Source organism: Onychostoma macrolepis, chromosome 17, assembly GCF_012432095.1.
Source record: "Onychostoma macrolepis isolate SWU-2019 chromosome 17, ASM1243209v1, whole genome shotgun sequence".
NCBI lineage: Eukaryota > Metazoa > Chordata > Actinopteri > Cypriniformes > Cyprinidae > Onychostoma > Onychostoma macrolepis.
The window spans coordinates 15,468,158-15,493,013 of NC_081171.1; the positions used below are offsets into that span (position 1 = coordinate 15,468,158).

Consider the following 24,856-nt stretch of genomic DNA (forward strand, 5'->3'; position numbering starts at 1 on the left):
CTTGCATTTCATTTTCATTCTGTAAAGAATTATCTAAAGAGAAAGGCAGAAAATGCGCACACATCCAATCCAAGCTGGCCACAGGTACAGGAAACAATGCTTTTAATGTAACAAAATTGAATGGTTATTTTTATATCATGATTATCTACATATTGAAGCATTAATATCAGTGAGAATACATATCTATATTTTGAGTATTATATATATACTGTATATCACATAATTTCAACCACATACAAAACTTATGTCTTGCCACAAAATCTCTTCCAATCACACAGATAATTTTCAGAAGGTCGCTGATCTAATGTAGCTCACTTTCCTGATATAATGAACATTTTCTTGCTTTTTTCTTCCAATTTTCCCAGTGGTTTCTGGAAAAAAAAAAAAGAAATATTGAGACTCCCCTCTGGCTGTTTACTCACCTTCCAACATCCACCGCCTGAAATTTCTCTTCTTTTTACTTGTTTTTTCCTTTTATCTCTTCCACCAGGGGTGTAGCACCTATTGTAACTGAGAATAAATTTGCTCCCATGATAACAGTAATGCATATTTCCTCTTTACCAACGTGCATCTTTCAGCAAATCAGAGTGATCATCACTTAATTAATATTCATAAGCCATGGTTTGTGTGCTGAGCCTCTGACAGAAAGTAAACCAATTTATATGAGAACTACAGAAGAGAAGAAAAGTCATGTTTGCCAAAATATGCAGTTTTATATTCATAGCCAACAATCCTTTCTGTATAATTAATGAACCTTATTGGCAAACACTAGTGACTTACATTAGTAGGAAGTTTAGTTGTTATACTTTCAAAATATCTCATATGAGTGTATCCGTGGCAACTAGGCATTTTATAGGCTTTGAGATTTTTAATATACCTACCCACTTTTCAGATGATTTCAACACCCCTGCCTCCTGCTTTCTTTATCTCCTTCTCACTTTCTTTATCTCTGTCTATTCAGGTCAGCTCTTTGTTGGGTATTTCTATTTTCTATTTAAATGTTTTAAGTCTTTTTTTTTCTCGGCAGTGGTGTAACAAACCTAGCAAAATCTAACACAGATGAACTAAAAGTCACTGGTCTTAGCTCTAAAGGTGATGATCCCTAAGGAAATACACTTACATATACACACAAATCTACACTCAGACAGGAAGCACACTGGAAGAGACCTAAAGGGGCATCGAGAGTGCACAAAATAACACATGACAGATAGCAAGTATTTAGATAGCAACATTATATGCTTTTGAAAGCCATGAACCTGTATGAGCTGCAGGCTGTGTGCCAGAACACAATGTCTGAATGAAACGCTCATTTATCAGAGCGCATACACACGCACGCACTCAGTCGGGGGCTTCCCTCATGCTTAACAGCCTCTATCTTTTCCTACCTGTGAAATCAGACGCCTCGAGAGTGTGTTTCTTTATTTATTTCACCGAATAGTGATTTTATAGCATATAATGTCCTCTGAGTCTTTTCACTTAATGCTTTTACAATCAGATTAAGCAGCCATCTGTAGATCTCCTTCTTTCTGGGATTATTAGAAGGGCTCTGAGCTGTTCTTTGGACACCAGGCCCCCATAATCACCCCATATATATTACTTTCTGACGCTAGTGGATCATGCTGTCATAAGAACATACCGTAACATGAAGGATGTGTAGTGTTTTGCCAAAGTATTTCCTTTCAGCAGCTGCTAGGGGGGAAAAAAAATCTGTGTTGTTGTGTTTTTAAAAGTGAGTCCCATGAGCTGATGTTTACAGTGAGCTGAGATTTCTGAAACATTTGAACTCAGTTCAATCTGGATTTGATCACAAGCCTGTAAATTACAGCTCTGAACAGACACAAGGGGGAATTGAGGCAGGATTTGCCCTCAAATCAGTTTTACTGCAACAATCGGGGTCAATAAAGAGACCTGGAGTCCCAGCTCGAGTCCTAGAAACCGAGATGGTGAGAGGAATAGTTTCAGTCATCATTTACTCACTCTTATTCTTTCAAACCTGTAAGACTTTCTATCTTCTGCAAAACATAAAAGAAGATATTTTTAGTACTTTTTGGCCCACACAATGAAAGTCAACAAGGTTCAAAACAACTTTCCTTGAACGGACAGAATACACTGAGACATTTGTTTTAAAGAAGAAAGGTTTGGAACAGCATGAGGGAAAATTCTTTGGATCAACTGTTCCTCTCATTTGCCTGATTTGGCTCGGATCTAATTGGCTCTCAGGTGAATCGCTGAATGAAATCGGTATAAAACAGGGATGGAGACGTTGATGTTAGAGCAGAGGGAAGGAAAAACATTAGAGTGTAAGAATGCCAGATTGTTAGGAGCAACAGTGCAGAGGGGAGGGAGGGAAAGCGAAGGGAGCTGCAGGAATAAATAGCCCTCTGGGATCTATTCTTCTTGTTCGGCGCATCTGCCAGGGGCCACACGAAACCCTACGCCAGCCAGTGAGCATTTGCAAAGCCCTGAGCTCAATGGAGATTTATTTCGGAGTGACTTCATGCTTCAGGTGTCCCCCACACCTCTCAGCCACAGAGCATCACTCCACAGAACAGACTGGAGCTCTGATGTTTATTCCAAAATTTGACTCAAAATTTGGACTCCTATAGGCCTCAGAGATGTGGTGATGAAAACAAAAGCATGTTACAAAATGTAACAAGTTGCTCCACCCCTGCCACTTTTCACCATCCGATCCTGGTGAATTTTTATCTTTTAAAATCCAAATTCTCTAATAAATACATCAGATTACTGCAGTAAAATGGGATGTGAATGCTTTTTGAACTTGGAATCAGTGCAGTTTTGCAATTCTGAACTTCTGTGTAACATTTTGTCTTTCTCCAAGCAGCAGAATTGAGCTGTTTCGTTGAGCAGTCTTTTCTAATATCGGACTGTTTGAAAAGGGAGTTTCTTTAAAGTGGTGCTGGTGTGTAGTGTGTGAGCGCGTGGTGTGTTTTGAAGAAGGCTCACAGGAGGCCGATGGTTTTTCGGCAGGAGACTGGAGAGATCTTCCTCTCTCACCAGCTCCGGATCGACGGGGTTCTGCTGTCTGATCCTCGCTCCTCCTCTACCTCAGCCAGACGCTCTTATCAGACACAAACACATCTGCTGTTGCTCTGCACACACACAAACAAGCACCGTCCTTATCCTTTGGACCACCATGAGAACCAGTCACACACATTCACCTGGAAATTTAAAATGTATTTTTAAAACCTGCATGTACAGCAGGTCTGGTCAGTCCTATGAATTGCATTCCATTTTAATTACTTTGATTAATCACAAATATATATACTGCATCAAAATGTTGACGTATCATTTTCTAGTGCTTTCACTTATTTATATTACTTGTATTATTTGTATACTTATTTATTATTTATATTCTGATATAATCTTTTTTTTAAAAATGCCTCAGTAAAAGGATTAGTGCTGTCAAACGATTAATTGTGATTAATCGCATCCAAAATAAGAGTTTTTGTTTGCATAATGTTTATACTGTGTATATTTATTATGTATATATAAATACAAACACATGCATGTATATATTTAAGAAAAATATGTTATGTTTACATATATTTTATATTATATATAAATATATTTCATAAGAATATAAATATATAAATATTTTTAAAAAATATATACAGTATGTGTTTGTATTTATATACATTATATACATAATAAATATACACAATACACATACATATATTATGTAAACAAAACCTTTTATTTTGGATGTGATTAATTGCGATTAATCGTTTGACAGTACTAAAAAGGATAAAATATTATTTCATATAATAATACATTCAAATAATTTAAACAATATAATGAAATAAAGTTTAAAGATTTTTTTTTTTTTTTAAAAAAGCAAGCGTGAATGTCCACCCCTAAACCTAGCCCTCAGTGGAGCATGAGCGCGTATCAATCAAATTTGACAAGTTCTTGCAAATTCATAACCAATTTGCCAAAATGTAAAATAGTTGTGTATTCCCCTCAGAGTGTTAAATATATTTTTTTAAATGTTTAAACATTTATGAATTAATAATATACGGTCAAGATTACACCAAGTCAACTTTAAATGTAAAACGTGGTGAAGCGTAAAATGAAACAGTTTACCTTGAAAAATACATATTTTAAACATTTTGTTAAAAAGTATTTTATTAAATTGAAACGTTTTTCAAAATTAAATGCAACAAACATGAATAGGAAGTGTACAATCAAAACAAATTAAACAAACACCAGATATAATTTTTGATATTTTTTTACTAGTGGGTGCAGGATAGTTCATGTAATAAATAATAAATAAATAAAGGATAGCAAAATAAAGTAAACTGTGACAGATTATACCCAAAAATTCTTCATACAGAGGGCTACCAGTAAAATTGGTAAAAATTTGGGACCAAGAATTATTCAGACACTTTGACCGGACCATGTTTTGCTTAAGTGTTTTTTCTTTAATTGCTAATTCAACCTTTTTACACCACAGACTCAACAAAATTAGGCATTGCTTGGTAATTGGTTGACCTAAACTGGTATTATCTAATTGTGTACTTAAATTTAACAGCTAACAGCTATTCAAACTAATTCACTACATACTTTTCTATCAGAGTTATTTGACATAGATGAATTTGTTCTGACACAGTTTAACTCTCAAGTTCTTGTCATATTTTATGTGAGAAATGTTGAAGGTGTCTGAATAAATTTTGGTTTGACTGTGTATTTTGAAGATCTTTACAATACATTTTATACTAGTTTTTTTTTTTTTTTTTTTTTTTGTCTTTATGTCTTTGTCTTTTTGTCTTATGTGTCATTGACTCAAGAATGTCTTGGAGAAACTGTGTGTCGGCACATGTGGCATAAAGGCCTTAAACCCCGAGTGAGTGATGAAGGACTGTGTGTTTGCTGTAATCTTCACTGCAGACCCCTGGGGAGCCATGAATGACGTGGTGGCCCATGGTGAGGTTATACTGCACTGCGCTGGACGGGATGGAGAGAACAGGATCCATCAATGCTGTCAGCGCCCCAGTCCAACAAACAACACCCAACATGTGACCGGCACTCCTTACGAAACAAAAATATGTGAATATATTGGAAGATATAATGTGATATATGAAATAAAATATTTTGATATGGGACTCTAGAGCTTATATTTTCCAATATATGCATGAACCATGTTGATACATATAAAATATATATTTAGCAATAAGACAAAAACAATACAGTACTACGTAGCTTTATTGAAACACTCATTCCATTTTAACACATGGGTTTACATACAAAATTACATACAAATACTTATTTTACCTGCTGTGTATGTAACATACATATATGGATATACATTACAAAATATATTTGTCAGATTTGGTTACATATATATGTAACATACATGTTCCCATATAAATGTTAATATATAGGGGTGGGCGATATAGCCTCAAAATTATATCACAATATTTCAAGAATATTTGCAATGTTGATATTTATGATAATATACAAAAGAAATATGGAGCAACATTTTATTGGTGAATGCAGGCAGCATTGTTGGCAGTCAGCAGCATTTATTAGTGCAAAAAAATTATTTTTTTAAATACAAAGATAGTATGTTAAAAGTGCATTTTAGTTCATATTCATGGTGTCTCAAAATAGCACAGTTGAGTGCACTTAGATGATCTTAAGTTGACCTTAAGAAGCACTAAAGGATAATTTTTAGTATATTAAGTACGAAGTTAGTGCGCGAAAATAGAGCACTTTAAGTACATTATGGAAGTGCACTTGTTTTTCACCTGGGTTGTTCGGCAACACTTTGATTATTCGGCCGACCACCGGTATATATACATGTACATACACCGTGTTGGGAAAGTCACTTTGGAAATTTAATAGGTTACATATTACAAGTTACCCTACTTAAAATGTAATAAGTAGTGTAACTTTTCAATTATTTTATTAAAGTAATGTAACTGATTACTTTTTGATTACTTTTCTAAATTTCTAATGTTTTCAACTTAATCATTTTCAAACATGTAAACCAGGCAGGGTTAACCTTACAGTAATACTCAACACATTACTGTCAGATGTTCGAAATCCTTCATCACTTGAATTAAGTTTATAATATTTTAATTTTAAATGAGACATTGGTTGCCAAATATCTTCATTTGCATATAAATGTGTCTTGGCAGTGTGTGGACACAACCACCCTACAATGATAAAAATTCACTCCTTTTTTTTAATCCCCAAAAACCTAAACAGTCTCAATTATCAAGCCATTTTGATTTTGGAGTGAATAACCAGCGCTCTCTTCCACCTTCAATACCACGACTGAGGTGAGACCCTTGAGCAAGGCACCAAACCCCCAGTTGCTCCCCGGGCGCTGCAGCAATATGGCTACCCACTGCTCCGAGTGTGTGTTCACAATGTGTGTGTGAGTGCACTTGGATGGGTTAAATGCAGAGCACAAATTCCGAGTATGGGTCACCATACTTGACCACACGTCACTTCACTTTCACTAAATCCGTTTATGTCTGGCTGCGTAAATCATTTTACTCCAGACTCCAGGCAGGTTTTGTTAAAAAGTTAAAACTCAAGGATGGATCAGTACCCATTGTTCATGATCCAGCTGCACCTCCAGAAGAAGTAAGTCTCACACTTTATATTTTTTATGATTATTTGCAAATCGCCTTTGCTCTCCCACAGGGGCTGGGTGAGCAGAGCTCATTAGCATGTGAAGACATATACAGCGAAATGAGTTGCTGTGAACAGAACTGTTTTTGACAAGGTAAAAAGGGTGTTGTATTTCATGACCACTGAGACCATTTCGAGAAGACCCTAAAGAATCATACCAATTTGTGGAAAATGGGCATCCGATGTCCCCTTTGAAGCACACACACACATATATATATATATATATATATATATATATATATTTCACACATACATGACACAATAAATTTGCTCATATTTGGATACATATATTTTGCATACATGTTCAGATATACATGACATTATACTGCATATATGTTAAATTATATGTGTAGCCAATATTTATTTATTTATTTAGAAATATATAATTCCATATATGAAAATATATTAAAATAAATATTTACCTTGAATTGTGTTCATATATTGCTAATACATATTCCCATATAAATGTGACTATGAGCACTATATATATTGACATATATTCCCCAATATATGGAAAGCGGCAATTCCTTATGAATTATTCAGTATATTATAATATATTACCACAATGTATTATTCTATATAATTACCAATATACTGAAAATTCTTTAATATATTGACCATTCATATATAATAAAACATATTTTCTTTCCGTGAGGGACATCCAATAATTTGTGTATTTAACAGTCATCAGCATGTGTTAGGTTTATACATGCTTTTACACTCACTCCCATAAATACTCAATGACACTCACGCACACACTCTGAGAATGTCCCACTCTTCGCCTCACCTTAACAATGTATGATTTCTCTCTCTCTCTTTATCTCACAATTGACCCAGATTTCACTCTCTGGTGTTCCTGCACCCACACATAATCGCTTTTGTTTTGTGCTTTTGTATTATTTTCATACTCAAAGCCTTCAAGCTTTCTTCAGACAAAATAACTCAAGAGTGTGTGTGCTTTGAGAGAGCTCACGTTATATTCCAGACACAGTTATGCCACCTACTGCTTTTCTAATCAGCTGCCGGCACTGACCACGGGATCATGACTGATGCCCTCTCTGAAGTCCCATCTCCCTCCCGTCTCTGCTCCCTGCTGCTTCACAACCACCTGATTTCATATTCACTTTTTATCTAAAGTGTCGTTAATTGGATTAATTGTAGAATGAAACCCGTGTTATTAATAGAGGAGGAAAATACAGGGTTTGGGCGGGGATTAATATCTCACACTACAAAACACACACACACACACTAGCAGCACACAGACATGTATGGCCTGTCTCAGACGCGGTGCCTAGTAAAATAAAAATGTATGTGGCAGTGTTGATAAGAGCAAAGGATTCTTATCTGAGACCGAGATAAATGCTGAATCTTTTGTGCTGCCTTCAGAAATTGGTGATTTTTTTCAGTCTGTTATACTAAGAAGGTGATGCAGCTGAAAAATTAGATTAAAGAAAGAAAGGATGATGAGTCATGTGAATAGGAGGATGCATGGTGAATCATATGGATATATTTGTATGGAACAAACGAGGAGGTCTGTAACACTTGGATCATTCCCATACATGTAAAAATATAACTTGCATTCAGCATTTTTGCTCATGTGCATCTGGACATTATTTGGAGCCAATCACTCTAGAACCATAAAATACATTCTCGGAAAAAAAAAGTCACTGGAGTGGTACCTTTTCAAAAGGTACACATTTGTACCTTATTTACCACAAACGGGTACATTTAGGACCTAAATGCTACATATTGGCATATTGGTAGTACCTTTTTACAGGGCATGGTCCCAGTGAAAGCTTTCTTCTGAGAGTGTATCATAACTTATCTCCTCTTCTGGATTGTAAATATTTGGTATTATTGTGTGATGTCTCTAGTTGAAGGAATGTGCCCTGTGTCCTGTTATCTTCCATGTGGATAGGATCTGGAGAAGGTCAGCTGAGCATGAAGTCCCAAGCTGATATAGCGTCTGTTCAAATTTGTGTCTTCCATACTGATGAATGTGAAACTGATTGGAGATTTTATATTCATTTTTCTCTCTCTCTCTCTTCATTGTGAGCAGCTTGAATTCTCCATATTGGTCAAAAAATAAAAGCTATATCTAAAAAAGTGTCAGTGTTCATTTTCATACCACATGGCATTCCTACTGGATTGATCTACTTAGTGAAATAAAAGTAACCACATAAAAGTAGTACTAAAATGAATCCATAACTAGTGAAGAAACCAAGAAGCTGTGGTGTTAAAATAGCATAAAGATGAGTAAACAATGACAAATCTTCATTTTTGGGAGAACTAATCCTTTAATTTAGTGTTTTTTATTATTAAAGAACATGCAGTTCTTGAAACTTCTGTAATCACAAATTTAATCATGTTTAATTAATTTAATATAGCCTACCAATATGCTTCATTTATGTTAATGAAAAAAAAAAGTTTGAAATTGAGCAGCTTAGTCATAAATACAGGAGAAACATCTCTCAGTCACAAAGGCTGAGAACCACTGGTTTATTTTTATAGGATCGTTGTATACTGAATAAGATTTTTATATTTAAAAAATTGCGTTTACATTCTACGGCCAGAAACATACGGCAATGAGTTGCGCGCCGACGCATTTTGGAACGCAGCGTACTTGCGTGAAGTATATTCTTGTCTCAAACAGTGAATCACATGACACGGCAAAACCAACTGTGCAAATCAAAAACACACACAAAACGATTTAATTATAAAAAGCAACACACCATGAAATGCCAAGCCCTATCAAAACACACAAGGCATACACTTGTTGTCACAGACATGTTGTCACAGCGTTTCACAATATATCATCCCCGGCGGTGATTCTTAGCGTTCACGAGCCTGTGTTCTATTGGCTCTGATCTCTGTCCATCATCTCAGGCGCTGATTCATGTGGTTAAAACACTAGCCCCGCCTCTCCAGAGCTATGAGCTGATTGGCCAACCGGCGCGTTCGCGTCGCGCATGCAGCCAATGCGTGCGAGGCGGGTCTGGAGCTCTCGGAGGTTCCTCAGTCCGGAGTGGTAGCGCGAGCTCAGTACAACGAAGAGAACCCAGTGAGTCCACATCGCGCGACTCTAGCGAAGGGAGAGAAAGAAAGAAAGAAAGAAAGAGAGAGAGAGCGCGAGAGAGAGCCTGCACCTTAAAGTCAACCCTTATATCTGGAGAGGGTCGCCGCAGCCTGGAGGGGGAACGAGGGATTTGATCTGCACCGTTATTTTTTTCTTTTGTGTTTTCTTTATTTCTTTTCTGGGGGAAGGATTGTGAGCGTTTGCGTGCAAAGATGATGGTCGGGGAGATGGAGGTGAAGGAGAGACCGAGGCCGAGTCCCGACTATCTCATGCAGTTACTGAACGAGAAGAAGCTCATGACGAGTTTACCGAACCTGTGTGGCATCTTCACGCACCTGGAGAGACTCTTGGACGAAGGTACGTGTGTGTAAACCCGAACCGCGAGTGTGTATGTGGTGTTTCACAACTTCACAAACTATCTGTCTTCAGCGAAAGAGACTCTAAGCAACGGTTATGGTTTCTGTTTTAAAGTAGACTTGTGTTTTTGGGTCTAGTTCTAAACGTTTAAACCCTTTTGGACGGTATTTAACCGATTTTCAAAATTCCAAGTCTTTTTTCCCCCGTCAGGGTCGCTAGCGCTGTTAGCAGTCTGCTAAATCAACAACTTTTACCCGTCGACATATTTACTAACTTTCACTGCTTTACCGTCAATTATAAGACCTTTTAAGAGTTTACTTTTCTCCTAAATGTTTATTTTGTGTTCTAAATAACATTACTAGGCGTTTCAACGGTTCTTAACTTGTTTTTGGGTGTGAGTGAGGTTAGCCAAAGTTAGTAAGTTAGCTGCACGCAAGAAACTTCGCGTTTATTTTTCGATTGAAATCCCTTTATTATATGTTTATTTACTCGGGAATACAAAATATTAATATCTGTACTCAACACAAAGGGGTTAGTCAGAACAATTAGCTGTTTGTTTGCAGATTAAGATTTTTTCCCCTGAGGCATTCAGTTGAGTTTTGCATGAATGCGCCCTATGGAGAGAGAGCGAGACACTCACAAGTGCGCCTATACACGTCTGTGTCAATAGTACAACATTTTATTTCACATATCTTTAACGTATAAAGCTTAATTTTTACCATGCAACCTGTGAAGGAGAAAGAGTGTCCGTGGCTGTGATATGCAGCAGGTTTCTCTCAATGCAGCTTGTGTATCTGCACCGTCACTGATTTCTCTTCACACATGTTCTGCGTTTATTTACACGCGCTGTTTTGTCCGAAATGCATGTAGTTTATAGTCAGGCTCTGATCTCCTTCTGTTCCGATACGGAGAGGCTTGAATTCCTCCTCGTTCACAAATACACAGTATCCGTCTGTTTTAATTTCATGAAGTGCACGAAAGCTCGTGCTATTGACATGCAAACGCGCGACTCTGTCTTGTAACAAAGAGGGACGAGCAGCCGCAAAATCTGCCGCAATGTTATCCAATATCAGCTTTGTTTGCGCTCGTATTCTCTCAACGTGTTGCTAAATCACCCTGTGCGTCACCGGATAAACTAGTTTGGTTTGACTGATCACAGCTCCACATTCCGACACACAACCCCAGAAACCACACTTTAGATTGGGTTTTTTGGGTTTGGTTTTGACTTTGTCCAGACGCACAACTGAACTTCACGACTTGACTTGTTATTTTTTTATTATTATGTTCAATAAGGATTTTCATTTGTTTTTGTTTTGTTTTTTTTGTTTTTATTATAGGACGCCTTTTAAAGGGATAGTTGTTGCAAAACAATTTCTGCCATTTGTTCAAGAAAGAATATTTTTTTGAATAATGAAAATAAAACACATTTTTCAAATTATGCTCTTGTGTTTCACAAAAGCAAGTCTAGAATAGTTTTGGAATGGCATGAGGGTAAGAAAATGTTAGAATTTAAATTTGTGCTAGAAATGATTTTGATTGCTTCTATTGTCTTCATTTGTAAGTCGCTTTTAAGCATCTGCTAAATGACTTAATGTAAATTTAACTGTTTCTTTACTATCTGACAGTGTTAGTATGTAGACACTGATGAGCTACCAAACTATTGGAGTTTTTACATCTACAGTAGGACTTTTTCCTCTCTCTATGTACGTAAATGGCACGGATGTGTTTCTTTAAGAAGTCTTCTTCTTGGTCCTTTAGTGTCTCCATGAGAGAATTCTCATGAAGCTGTGTGCTCTGACACCAAACAGTGAGGTGTTAGTTCCTCCTGCAGTGATACAGCCTCATGTTTGTGTATCTGGATTCATTCTGCTCTGTTTACCTGAACTTTGCTCTTCTCTTGCTGTAATCTGTTCTCCTCAATCCACTCAAAAATGAGCTGAAACCGCAGAGGACAACTTCATCCTTCCTTTTTTTTTTTTCCCTCTGACACACATTTCTTTGAACACACACATGGATTGGACTAGGTGTAAAATCTCTGCTGCGCTCAGCTGAATTTGCATACTGATTTGGCAATGCAAATGAGCAGCTCAGGGTGATGTGGGCCAGTCGTGTATTTGTAACGGTAAATACTCAGACTTAATGTGTAGGGAGGGAAATTTGTACAGCTACACAGCGTCTGCTGCTGCTATCTCTCCTGACCTCTGCTTTACATCAGATTGATATGGGTTTTTAAATGCCTGATACTGATGTCTAGACAGCAGGGTGATATAAGGCCATTTTAAACATGTATATTTAATGATTTTAACATGTATATTATAATATTTATTAAAATTCAAAAACATGTTTGAGGATGGAAAATGTACAATATTAATCTGCAAATCTGGCGGAGAATGTTATTGATGTGAATAATCACAAAATGGAGAAATTGGCTGATTTGTTGGTCTCTCACTAGTTTTAGAAAGGACGTGCGCTCCATCTTTTGTGTATTGCACTGATCCAAGATCAAAGAGAGAATCCAGATCAGTTGAAAAAGGCATTAGCAGAGATTGAGCTGAGAAGGTTAGATAGATGATAGTATTTTAGGTATTTCATTAAGCATGACCGTTATTATTGTGGAGTGTTCAATGCGTAAATAAAGCGCAGACTTGAAATCGTTTCAATGCAGCTTCACACTTTTCTGCTGGATGAAAGAGAGACTGTGTTTGGAGGTGAAATGTGGGAACGCTCTCTCAGTTGTCGTCTTGTAAGAGTTCTCATGACAGCTGTGCACAAATGCTCATAACTCGAATGGATCGTGTGTGTTTGCAGCTGTTGTCATGGCAAAGGAAAACCAACACCCTTACGTCTCCCTCGTCACCCTTTCTGTTCCCCACACAAGACAACTGCTCTCCCTCCCTCTCCCTGTGCTGTTCGAGTGTGTGTGTGTCAGGCTGACGAGAGAAAGACAGGTTTGCTGCGTGCTTGTGATCTTCAGAGGTGACCCTGCGGGTGTTTTTAGAGCTGTCTTTGATAAGTCAGTGGCAGCTGAGTCCAGTGCCAGAGTTCAATGCAGGCGGTGTTCAGAAATGGACACAGCAATGGAAGGAACGAGTCAAGGTTAAAGATCTTGATTTCTCACGGTCATACAGGTTGTTAGGAAATTATTCTGTCTTGAAAATGGTTTGTTTTTTCAGCAGCCATTACTCCAAGGTTCAGTGTCACACGATCCTTCAGAAATCATTCAGATATGCTGATTTGGTGCTTAAGAAACATTTCTTAATGTTTTAAACAGTTGTGCTGCTTAATAGTTTTTGTGCTTTTTTTTCTGAATGAATATAAAGTTTAAAAGAACAGCATTTGTTTAAAATAAAAATCTTTTGTAACATTATAGATGTCTTTACTGGTACTTTAGTAAATTTAATGCATCCTTGAATAAATGAGTATTCATTTTTCAACAAAAAAATATCTTACTAACCTGATTGTTTTTTTTCATTAGTGTAGGTGAATTTATTATACAGTTTAAATATAAATCTTGATTTTGATTGGTCAGTGTATAAGCTGTACTAGTATCAATTCCCCACTTCATCGATGATCAAGACGGGATTTCTTCATTAAATTCAGTACATTTAGTATTTGAGGTCATTCCCGGTGCTAACAGGAAGTGATTCTTACAGGCTGGGACCCGTGGGACCCCTTACTGCATCTACTTTAATTAGCTAGCTAGATCCATTAGCTCAGGTTCTCGGCTCAAGCCTGGGTTCAGTGGAGTGAGTGTGCAGATAATTTTATTCTCTCTATCTTTGTTTCTCCTCTCTTTTTCTGTGTCCTGCTGGGCGGTGATAAATTGGATAGCAGGAAGAGGTTGACAGGGTTAGCGCAGGGAACAGAGGAGCCTCGCTCATTTTCTCTCCCCAACCCCCCAATGGTGGCGTGTGTTTTGTGGACTGGCCCCTGACTTGGCCCATTGTGTGGCCCCTGATAAAGTCATGTCTGTGTGCGTCAGGCTGTGCCCCTTTATCAGGGGGGTCTCTCACACGAGCGCTGGGGTTTCTTATCAGACTCTGCCCTGCCAGCACCGCTGTCTGCCTGACGCCTCACAGACACCAGCACACACTCTTCAACAACTTTTCCATCCGAGTACAGTGAAGAATTTATTTAGTTGGAACAGTTTTGGCTCTCGTTGAACCAGATTACAAGTTGTCTTTCGGCTAACGTAGCTGAGAGCGTGATAGACTGATGCAATGACTCAGACATGGTCACTAACTTCCTAACTACACTCACACTCATGTGCTTTCCGTAGGAGAACAGCAGGGCTTTCATGGGCCAGCTCGCACAGGAACAGGCTGATTCAGTGTTTTTGGAAGGGGAGGAGTCCTTTTCATAAGAAACCGAAAAGCAAAAAGTCATGCTTTATAGCATGTGTGTCTGTAGTTTTACTGTGGTTAAGAAAATCTGTCCAGGAGCGGTTGGTGTTTATCCTCTCTTTCTCTCTCTCTCTCTCGTTCCGGAGCGGGGGAAGGGCCTCACCCTTTCACATTCCACAACTGCCTGAAATATCTTCACACCCCTTCACACTCCTCTTTCATGCCATTTCTGCACTGTTTTTTTCCGTTTTACAACCAGCAGCTTGGAGACAATGTGTTTCCCTTTGCATTTTCCTTGAGTTCTCGCACTCTCTAATTGAGCAACAGAGGAATTGTTTGGCTAAATCAGACAGCAGTATTCCTCAGCGCTCATCTACACATTCATTAAGCAATTGAATCCGTCTAATGTTTGTTCTGTCTCTTTAAATGCTTTAATTAGGCGTAATTATGATCACGCTTATTTCTTACGGACTAGAAAATGGTCTTTGAATTGATCTACGTGGACCGTGGCCTCGGCCAAAAGTAGTTCTGTTTGATTTCCTCACCCTGCGATTTCAACTATTCACTCCAATTTGCTCTCAGCAGCAGATAGGCAACACTGCAGGCTTTATTTCACTGCAGAAATTGGAGTCTCCAAACCAATGTGTTGAATTTTTATTTTTTTTCTCCCTCCCTGTCTGTTTTGAGTGTTGCCTAATAGAGGGCCAATCAGAGTGAACCATGCACCAGACCTCATGGGAGAAAGCAGATGTCATTGTGATTATAAGTGGGTTATTTGTCTGTCTTTTCTACAGCAAATGTTGTCAGACTGATTCCATTCAAAATATCACAGTAGTTCCTGTTTTGTTATAATTCTTATTTGTTAATAAAATATTTCTCTCTCTTGCTCTTTCTCTCTCTCTCACACACACACACACACACACACACACACACACACACACACAGAGGAAGTATTCTTGGAGTTCACTCGGTCTACATTTTTATTTATTTATTTATGGTTATGTACACATTAGGGATGCACAATATATCTGTGCCATATCGTGAATGACCAATATTAGTGCATTTTTAAATTATCAGTATTAAATGTTTAATTGTGGATGCTCATTTCTGCTTACAAAACATTCCAGTTCTTCTAAATATTTTAATATCTAATTTGATAAAAATTTTTTCAGTTAATGAATGTGAAGTTCAGAAGAACAGCAAAAAGTCTTTTTACTGTTACTTTTCATAAATATACTATTCATTTCTTTGAAAAAAAAATAAAAAAATCTGGACTACACATTTGAATGGTAGTGTATGCATCATGTCGGCATCCATAAAAATCAAGTATATGTTTTACAAAGTGCATTGCGAATGTGTGTTGTCATACAGCATATTCATGTTTGTTTGGTCAGACAAACTGCTTGTCGTTTGGACACTGTAATTCCTCTGAACACACAGTAGCATTCCAGAACACGTTCTTCAGTTTCTGCATGTTCAAAAAACACGTCAACATTGTGAAACCAAGACCAATATTCTAGAACAACCATTGATTATTTCTAGAGCACTTAACAGCAGATAGGAACAGCTGTTTCATTCTGGGCAGATGACTGTGTGTGTGTGTGTGTGTAAGCTTTTGTAATTTTGTGTGTGTTCCAAAGGCTATACTGAAAGACTATTAACTGAAGCTTAGTCACCTGTTGTAATTTTAACATTCCACTACAGCCAACTGTGTGTAAGAGAGGGAGAGCAGGAGAGAGATTTGTTTCGCTCTGGATGTTATATCGGCCTCCATCAATCCCGCTGTCAAACACAACAGAGAAGCCATCGCCATCCCTTCGCTCTACACAAAGATTTGTCTTTGTCTGCTAGCTCCTTGTTATGCTGCTATTTGTGCTCAATTAGCTCTTAAATGTGTCAAAAACAAAAGCGCATCATGGGAGAGGAAGACCATGTCACGACTGTGCTTTGTGAGAAGGCTTAGTGCGCTAGTGGGGTCAACAGATTGATTGTGTGCACAGAGAGAGCGATGGCAGGGTCGAACAGAACCGGGTGGCAGAAAAGAGAGGGAAAGACACATAGAAAGACAAATAGTATGTGTTGTGAATGAGGTCAACCTGCATGGAGGGGTAGGGTGAGTGTCTGTGTGGTTTCACAGGGTGTCTGCACTTGGACAATGAAGCATTGTGTGTTCAACATTACCCTCTCACACACACATGACATCACTGCTCCGGCATACGGGATGTGACCTCGGTTACAGCTTCCTGTTTGAGACTTTTTGCACCACCGGTGTGACCAGCACAAAGCTGATTGTGTGAGGCTTTGCATTCTTTCACTCTTTAAACGTTCAGCAATCCTCACAACAGTAATCACACAGATAATTGAAAGTGACCATAAATGAATTTGGCTTTATGACTGAAGTAATTTAGATAAGACTGATATATACGCCTATGTGTAAGCGTTCTCTTTCAGTTAAAGGAAGCCATAAACACATTCTACACACGTATGCAGCTGCAGATGCATGCTGTGCCATCCTGTTGTATATAGATAACCTGTGTTTTTATTTTAACATGGTGGCCACAAACCACAGACCTTCAGATGACTGTGCTAATAAATAGATGTTATTCAGGTAGCTCAGCAATATTCTCTTTAAACTGTTGTTGTTGGGGGTTTTCAGACACAGGTCTGACGTTGTGATGGCATTGGTGGAAAATTTTATGTGAAGCTCATTGGAATGATTCAGTGGATTGTTGGGATGCATGATCTTTGATCTTGATTAACTTGATCATAAAGAGTTGCAGAGAATGTTTTGAACTAAAGTCAGTGTATTTCCACTGTTTCACAGGCAAATCCCTACCAGGTGTCTCTAGCATCCATTTCCTTTCTGTCTCCCTATCTTATCACTTTTCCTTTCTTTCTGTGCCAGAGGGCTGCAGATCCTCTCTTTAACTAAAGACTGTTGCTCACATTTAAAGTCTATAACAGGGTCTGTCTGTTTGCATTAGTCAAGAGTCTCACGCGCATGCTGCTTTTAGTATGTTACACTTTCTTTCCATTCTTTCCGCATCTTTCTGTTCCTGTCCTTAAGACCATCAGCTGAAAGCTTGCGGTGGACTGAACTCATCGTGACAGATGCTGAGTCACAACATTTTTGAATCTGTTTTTTTTTCCCTGTGCGTTTTTTCGTCGTGTGTATGAATGTGTGTGAAGAGCATCTTAATGGTGTCCATCTAATGCTGGAGTTTCAATCAGTTTACATTTCTTTCCCACTCTCTCACACACATGCACAGCATTTCTGTAAATATTTGTTTTTATCTTAGTTGCCGTAGGCACCCTCATTTTAATTACAGAACCTCCGGGTAGCGTTGCTCTCTGATTGGTCCTTGGATTTTGAAGCAGAGTTTCACTTTAGAATGCCATTGAACTGGTTTTGCACATCTGCTGATCTGCACTGCATGACTGGGAAAGTTCCTTGATAAATATCTACCTTATCGTTCTTGGTACAGGTTTTGTCTTGTGACATGGGCGGCACGGGATACCTAAATATTAGATTGAACCATCAAAGTGCCGGAGTGAGAAACATTCTATAATATACTCCTGTCTCGCTCTTTAATTTAAAGAAATTGGTTTAACCTGTCTTCAAGACTGGCAGACAGTCTCCTTCCTCTTGCACACAGTCATGCTCAGGCTTGTCTAGGAGCTTCTGTTGTTGTGCTGTTACCCAGAGTGCTTTGCTGTCATTACTACTCCTGTGAAGGATGGCACTTCGTGTTGTCTGCCGTCCTGTGTCCCCAGGCATCTCTTATGAGATCACTTGCGTAGTGAAACTAGCACCTTGAGATCTCACTCACTCTCTCTCTTCTCTCTTGTTCACTGGTGTAAATGGTCCTTGTCATTGGCTGCCCTCATTTCCTGCTAATTAAAAGCAGAGGAATGCAGCCCTGCCACTCCATCTCGCACTGCTAGAGGACAGGAAAAAAGAAGGGATGATGAAAAAGTAGAGTAGTTCGATGCAGACGCACAAGCTGGCGGTTTTTGCCATGGCTAGCTTTTAACCACCACCACATCAGAGCCCAAACCACAGAATCAGATCATTTCTGCTCTCCCTCACACCACTGGTGATTAGTGCTAATATTGGTGTTTTCAACACCTCAGTGAGTTATTTAAAGAAAACTTTGAATGAGTTCAGTTTTAAATGGAAAAGGGAACACAAAAGCTCATTTTGTTCTTGTTTGTTTTTGGTTTGTCATACTAAGCAAGTTTGTTACCATGTTTCAGGAGGATAAGGGAGGTGTCCTGTCCAGTAGGAAGGAGGTGTTTGGTTATCTACTCTTAGCACATTTACTGACTGGTTCCTTCCTTCCTGCTTGAGCATTCAGTTCTTCCTGTCATTGTTTAGCAAGTTTACTGCCTTTTCTGTGTGTGTGTGTGCATATGTTTGACGGGGGAGCAATGAACGCATTCCTGAGGAATTAATAGAAAATTTATGCCCAACTTAATCTTCATACTAGTCTTTAATGAAAGCCATGATATGTGTATATAACTTGTTACTGATCTGATGCAGTTCATGTCATACTGATCTCACAGGATCCTCTTTTCTGAACAGTCACATGCTCTCAGGAAGTCTTGAGCACTGTTAAATGATGGTCTGTTAAAACATCGATGGCTTTTCCTTTTTGCACCAGTTCAGCATCCTCAGTTTGCTTCCTGTTATTCCTCCAATCCACATCCTGCTGAAGCTCTTTTGTTAGAGTATGTGTGTGTGCTTGCACAGATGGAGTACAGTCAACAAGTCATATGGCAAATGAAGTGAATTATCTGTAAATTTGTAAATAGTATAATCAGTTTCTCTCATCTCTACTACAACCTGTTTAATTCCAGAAACATCTGTTCTGCCAGTGTGTGTAAGAGAGTGAGAGATAACAAAGTCCTTGAAACATCTTGGTCTGCCTGCTCGTCCGGGTTTACTTGCAGTTCTTGGAGTTTAGTTGTGATTTAGTAGGTTAGCTGTAGTTGTTGCCGATTTTAAGATCTGTATTATCTAACTGTGTAACTCTTTTTGTGCCTCTTATCCCATATTTTCTCATCTACGAGGAGAAAAAAGATTTTGCATTTGATTTGACCAATACATTTTTCCTGTTTAACTGATTGGTGTTGAAAGCAAGACTTTTATTTTGACCCTGGCGAAAAGCCACAGATTTTTCATTTTAAAATCTCAAATTTCAAGTAATTATTTTAGTAAAAGTAAAATCCATCCAGTAAAACTAATGCAATAGACAGACAGTGATGTCCGTTTGTTTATTTATTTGGTATCGTATCATGGTGTCTCTTCAGTCACATTTAGTTTAAACTACAAACTCACAACTCAAAAATATTTATTTTGCATCAGTGATTCAACAGCAGCTCCGTGGCTGAATAGTGATACTGAAAAAAACACTTGTGCATTCATGTGTATTTGGCTGGATCGGCCGGGCTGTGTCAGTTCTTTTGTTCCCCAGTGTCCCAAACTCACCTGCTTCTGAACAGACCAGCTGTGACCAGCCTCTTCTTGTGACCATAGACTTTGAAGCTGTTGGATTCCCTGTGCAGTGTATGGGTTGGGTGTAAGAGTAATCTACAGGCTGTGGTTAGACCCTGTGCCCTGCTGGGCAGCCATTAAACCACCGCAGTAACTGTGTTGTGCTCTCGTCCTGAATGATAACCCAAACCCACCCCTCCCCAACAGCTCTACTCTATAACCCTGCACCATATCATCAAGTGTGACAAGCCTCCCTGCTAAATTTAGCTCCTCATAATGGCTCTGCGGAAACCCGGACTGCAGCAGGACAATCTGGGAATGCGCAGCGAGATGAAGGAGAGATCGGAGCGTGTGTTAGGTCAGAGATCAGGTTCATTCCACTACTAATGTCCAGCTTTCTAATCTTTTAATCCTCAGTCTTTCTGATATCATATAACTCAGAAACACCTGTTGTTGTTGTTGTTGTTGGCAGGGACATGTATAAACTATGTGACCTGTTGGTTATCAGACATGTTGGTTCTCTCTAAAATTATCTTCGATCTCTAAAATGCCTTTCCCCTCTACCTCCTGCCCATCTGATGACGTGTTGAAATTTCTAATACAGCTGATGTGTTTCCTCATTGCTGCTGAGAACTGCAGACACACTTGGATCCATTTCTGTTTCCATTCAGTCCCTGGCTTAAAACGAAACGCTCCATTTTCCCATCAAAATGTCAATCTGGGACTTGTTTGTGAGTTGTTGCGTACTTTCAAATCTTTGTGTTTAATGGACTTTTAGTTAGTGATGTGGTGTGTGTGTGTGTAGGTGTGTGTAAACTTGACTAACCAGCCTCTCATGCATTCTAGAGTGTTCAGTGATTGTGTGCTCATTTGAGAGCCCCCACCTCTGCCTTCACTACCTCTTTTCCACTGAACTGATGCTGGTGCTCATCCAGGGAATCTTTCAGCATCGGCCAGCACTTCCACTGAATTGAGCTGAACAATTACAGTGTGACACTTTGCAGACATAACCCTGCAAATCGAGTACTGGGTGCAAGGGGCATTTGAGTGTTGGAATTCAGACTTAGATCTTGTTCAGTATTTAAAAAAAAAAAAAAAAAAAACACTAGCTGACTGATTATGATGATACATTGCATTAATTGTTCACTTAAACATCTAATATAAATACATAATGGAATAGCTCAATCAAAAATGAAAATGCTGTTGTAATTAATCACTTTCAAGATGTTCCAAATCTCTGACTAATTTTCTGTGGAACATAAGTATATACTGAGAAATGGCTCAGTATTATTTTTTTTTTGGAATGGAACAATGGAAGAAAAGCAACCAAAACATTCTTCAAAACATCAGTCAAAAAGGAAAAAAAAAAAAGAAAAATACAAAGTAATCAGTGTTGGGTGAACCTTTTTAGATGTTTTGCAATAATCATGTTTAAACTAAGTGGAAACTTGAACCAGAGTTGTTAAATTCCTTTTAGTAAATTCTTTTCTGTAGGTTGTAGGATTCAGTGGGAGTGTTGTAGTTCGGTCTCTGGTAACTGATTACATTTGAGTTGGTGCGTGGCGGCACCAACCGTGTAAGCTCTGAATGAGAGAGACAGAGATTTTTCTTCTTCTGTGTTTGACTTTTTCACCTCTCCCTTCCTCTTTCTCAGAAGCAGAGGTCTTTATTTTTTATTTTTTTTATTTTTTCTCCTGACAGGGTGCCGAGGCGCTGCCCAAAATAATGAATGTTTATTTATGAAATTCAGCTCTAATATTTACAGAAGACAGTCTCTGTGAAAATCTGGTTCTCTGAGCAGTTTTTACTTTGGGCCTCGTCAGTTAAAGTAGTGAAACTGCAATAAACAAACAAAAAAATCAATTCATTACCCTGAGACCAGTCAATGCCCACTGATAATATTTGAGAGTTTGTCTTACATTTACTACTTTTCTCACCCCTGTTAAAATTAGAATGTTATTGTACAGTTTTTCAAGTTACTTCCTGGTGGGATGGACACGCATGCATGCAGAACTCTATTTCTTATTCACAGTCTGAATTGTTTTGTATAGACTGTTCCATTGGGCGCACGCGCCTGGCCCTAAGTTGACTTCCGGTCTGTGTTTGTTTATCGGTCTGGCTAGTGCAGACTACAAACGCAGTTAAAGTGATGAGTAATGAAGTTGAGCTCAGGTTGTTGTGCTGTGGATTTTATTGCCCATACATTTATTTATGGAGACCTGCCACGATATCAAAACTGACCGATTTTCCAAAAGGCTTTGTTGAATAAACACATACTGCATGTTTAAAAATCAAAACGAGGCGCTGGTGTATTTCCGAAGGAAGACTGTCTTTAGAAAATTTTCGATGTCATTTTCATATTACCTTGCATGTTATATGCCTGATAAAGCAGCGTTTGTGAGTGGAGCTCTGCTTTGTGTACAGTGTTACTGGGGAAACCTCTCTTTCTCCCGCTTTAAAGCACCTCCTGCTGGCAGAGAATGAATTTACATTTTCAATAAGTCCGTCTGATTTACGCAGCAAACATTTTGTTTATCAAAAATAATTACTCAAGAGGGATTCAAGCTGTTGTTACTGATTAGATTTGGAAGTCTACCGGAAGTTATGTTAGGGCCACAAAAGCGCGCATGCGCAGTAACATTTGTTTGTGTTGTTGCCGTTGAAACAGTCTATAGCAGAGGTGGGCAAACTACGGCCCGTGGGCCACATCCGGCCCGCCGGGAGATTTCATCCGGCCCGTGAGATAGTTGGTCCAAAATAGTTCATTTGATGCAATGTCAGGGGGAAACGTGATTTCTGATTTTCCGCGCTGGTGGAAACAACACGAGACCGTGCAGTGGCTGTGAAGAGCTGCTCGACGGTGTTTAGAGTCCCGCAGCAGCAGAGAGCGCGCCGTCAGCGCAGCTGAAGAGTTCTGCGTTCAAATACATGCAATACGCTGAAGCTTGCTGCAAAGCCCCAGCAAAAGTAATTACCATGAATGTGTCAGGGGGAAATAGTAAGGAGATATTTGAATTATTTACTAATAAACTAGTGTTTTCTGTGTCAGTGTCGCAAAGATGAAGATCCTGACTCGCCATCTCCTTGTTAGACACGCCTTTAGAGAGAAGTGCATCTTCACTGATTATAATGAAAGAGTTTTTATCGATTTGATTTATTTCGTTAAGTGGCAATTTAAAGCTTTCTATAAATATATTTATCATGTCTGTGAGGCATGTATTCGCTGACTTTCGTTTCATTTTTGTGAAGCGCTCCTGTTCAAGACGAGACGGCGCATCGTTTTATTTATTTTATAAAAAGTTTTTTTAATATTGTGAGTGCACACAAATAAAAGTAGACCCTTTACAATTCCGAATGATGTATTACTCTCAAATTACGGTGCAAGTTGTTTTCATTGAAAAAAATGCAATTGATTGCACTGGCGCCTCCATGTCCTGCGCTTTAGCTTGCACTTTCCGCACAAACTACTGGATGCAGCGCACATTTATCTAGGTTTAACGTTTAAACATTGTTATATGCTTGAACTGTTTTAGTATATCTATAGATTGTATTTTAGGCAAGTCGTGATTTGAGAAGGCTAAATTGATCAAACATGGCTATCAGCCTGCTGGTCTGTCGCTGGCTGCTTGGTCGTTACTTTAAGAAAGAATAAACTTATCTAACGAACAAAAAAATGCTCCAAACGTTTTTCTAAATTAACTTAATAAAAAAAGAAACGAAATTTCGAAAATTCACCATTACATACAAAACTGAACTATTTTAATAGCTGAAAAAGTATAACGCGATCGCGATTTCGACCGAGGGGGATTCTACCGGAACATGATCTGTACGTAGAGGGACAACAACCCACTTTCCAGTAGGAGAAGAAATGCCAGTGTTGCCTCCTGCTCACGGGCAATGTAACTACCACGCCGCTAGTTTCAGTTTTGCTTTAAATATTTAGTCTGGGCATTTATAATAAATGTTTATAGTGAATGCCACTGTAATTTTTGTTTGTGTTTTACTTATTTTCATTCCGTTTTCTGTTATTAACACTGCTAAATTTACAGGATTTTTTTGGAGTGAAGGGAATATAAATACATGTTTCTAATGTTTGTAAACGTTTAGTTTATTTTACATTATTTATGAATGAAATGATAAAATGTGCCTTACACATCAATCGACTTGTACCCCAATGCAACTTATCTGTGTGTCATAAAGTGCTCATAAAAAAGGCAGAGATGGTACAAGAATAGAACTGCCATATACTGTATGTACATGTATACATACAGTACAGTAGTGAGTGTCAATTTAATTAAAAAAAAAAAAATCAAAGCTTCATTTGTCAAACATATAATGCGGCCCCTCACTTGGTGTGGAAAACTTGATGTGGCCCACGAGTCAAAGTTTGCCCACCCCTGGTCTATAGCATATTTCTGTAATGATGTTTTGACAGAATCAAGTGTTTACGGTTTAATTCTTTATTTATGACATGGAAAATTTGGACTGCTTCAAGGAAATTGAGAATCTCTTGCATGTTGTACCTGCATAAACAAGCTCCATCACCTGATTTTTGACAAGCTGTTGCATCTCTTTAAACTCGGCAGCATATTTCTCTGGAAGAGCCATATTAATGCTGCAGGAAAATATTCTCCCTGGCAAAACATGAAATGCAGTGCTGAGTTCACAGAATTCACGCATGAAGCAAACATTTCTGAAAGGATTTTTACTTGGTGGCCGTCAGCAGTGAAATATACTGAGTTCTGTTTTTGGAGGCAAAGGATTTTACATTTTCAAAAAAAGGTGTGGACATTTGATAAGAAATGTACACATTTTCCAAAGGCCCTATCTCCATTCTTTTCCCCCAAAAGAATCAACACTTTTCTCAGTTTGGAAGTTAAGTGCAGAATTGAATTGTCTGTTGAGATAAAGTCGTTTGCA

The 24,856-nt window shown here is 38.4% G+C and overlaps 1 protein-coding gene across 8 annotated transcripts in view; it reads left to right on the plus strand.

Annotated features, from left to right (window-relative positions):
- Positions 1–9,665: 9,665 nt before the first annotated feature.
- qkia (QKI, KH domain containing, RNA binding a) overlaps positions 9,666–24,856 on the plus strand; it is a 125,824-nt gene continuing 110,633 nt past the window's right edge. For 3 of the 8 annotated variants that reach the window (XM_058749167.1, XM_058749165.1, XM_058749162.1), the window contains exon 1: positions 9,668–10,096. In XM_058749167.1, coding sequence (XP_058605150.1) covers positions 9,952–10,096 — 145 coding nt within the window. In that variant the 5' untranslated portion in view covers positions 9,668–9,951. Of the gene's footprint in view, positions 10,097–24,856 lie in introns of all 8 variants that reach the window. The other 5 variants (XM_058749164.1, XM_058749168.1, XM_058749163.1 and 2 more) reach the window with 3 other exon arrangements.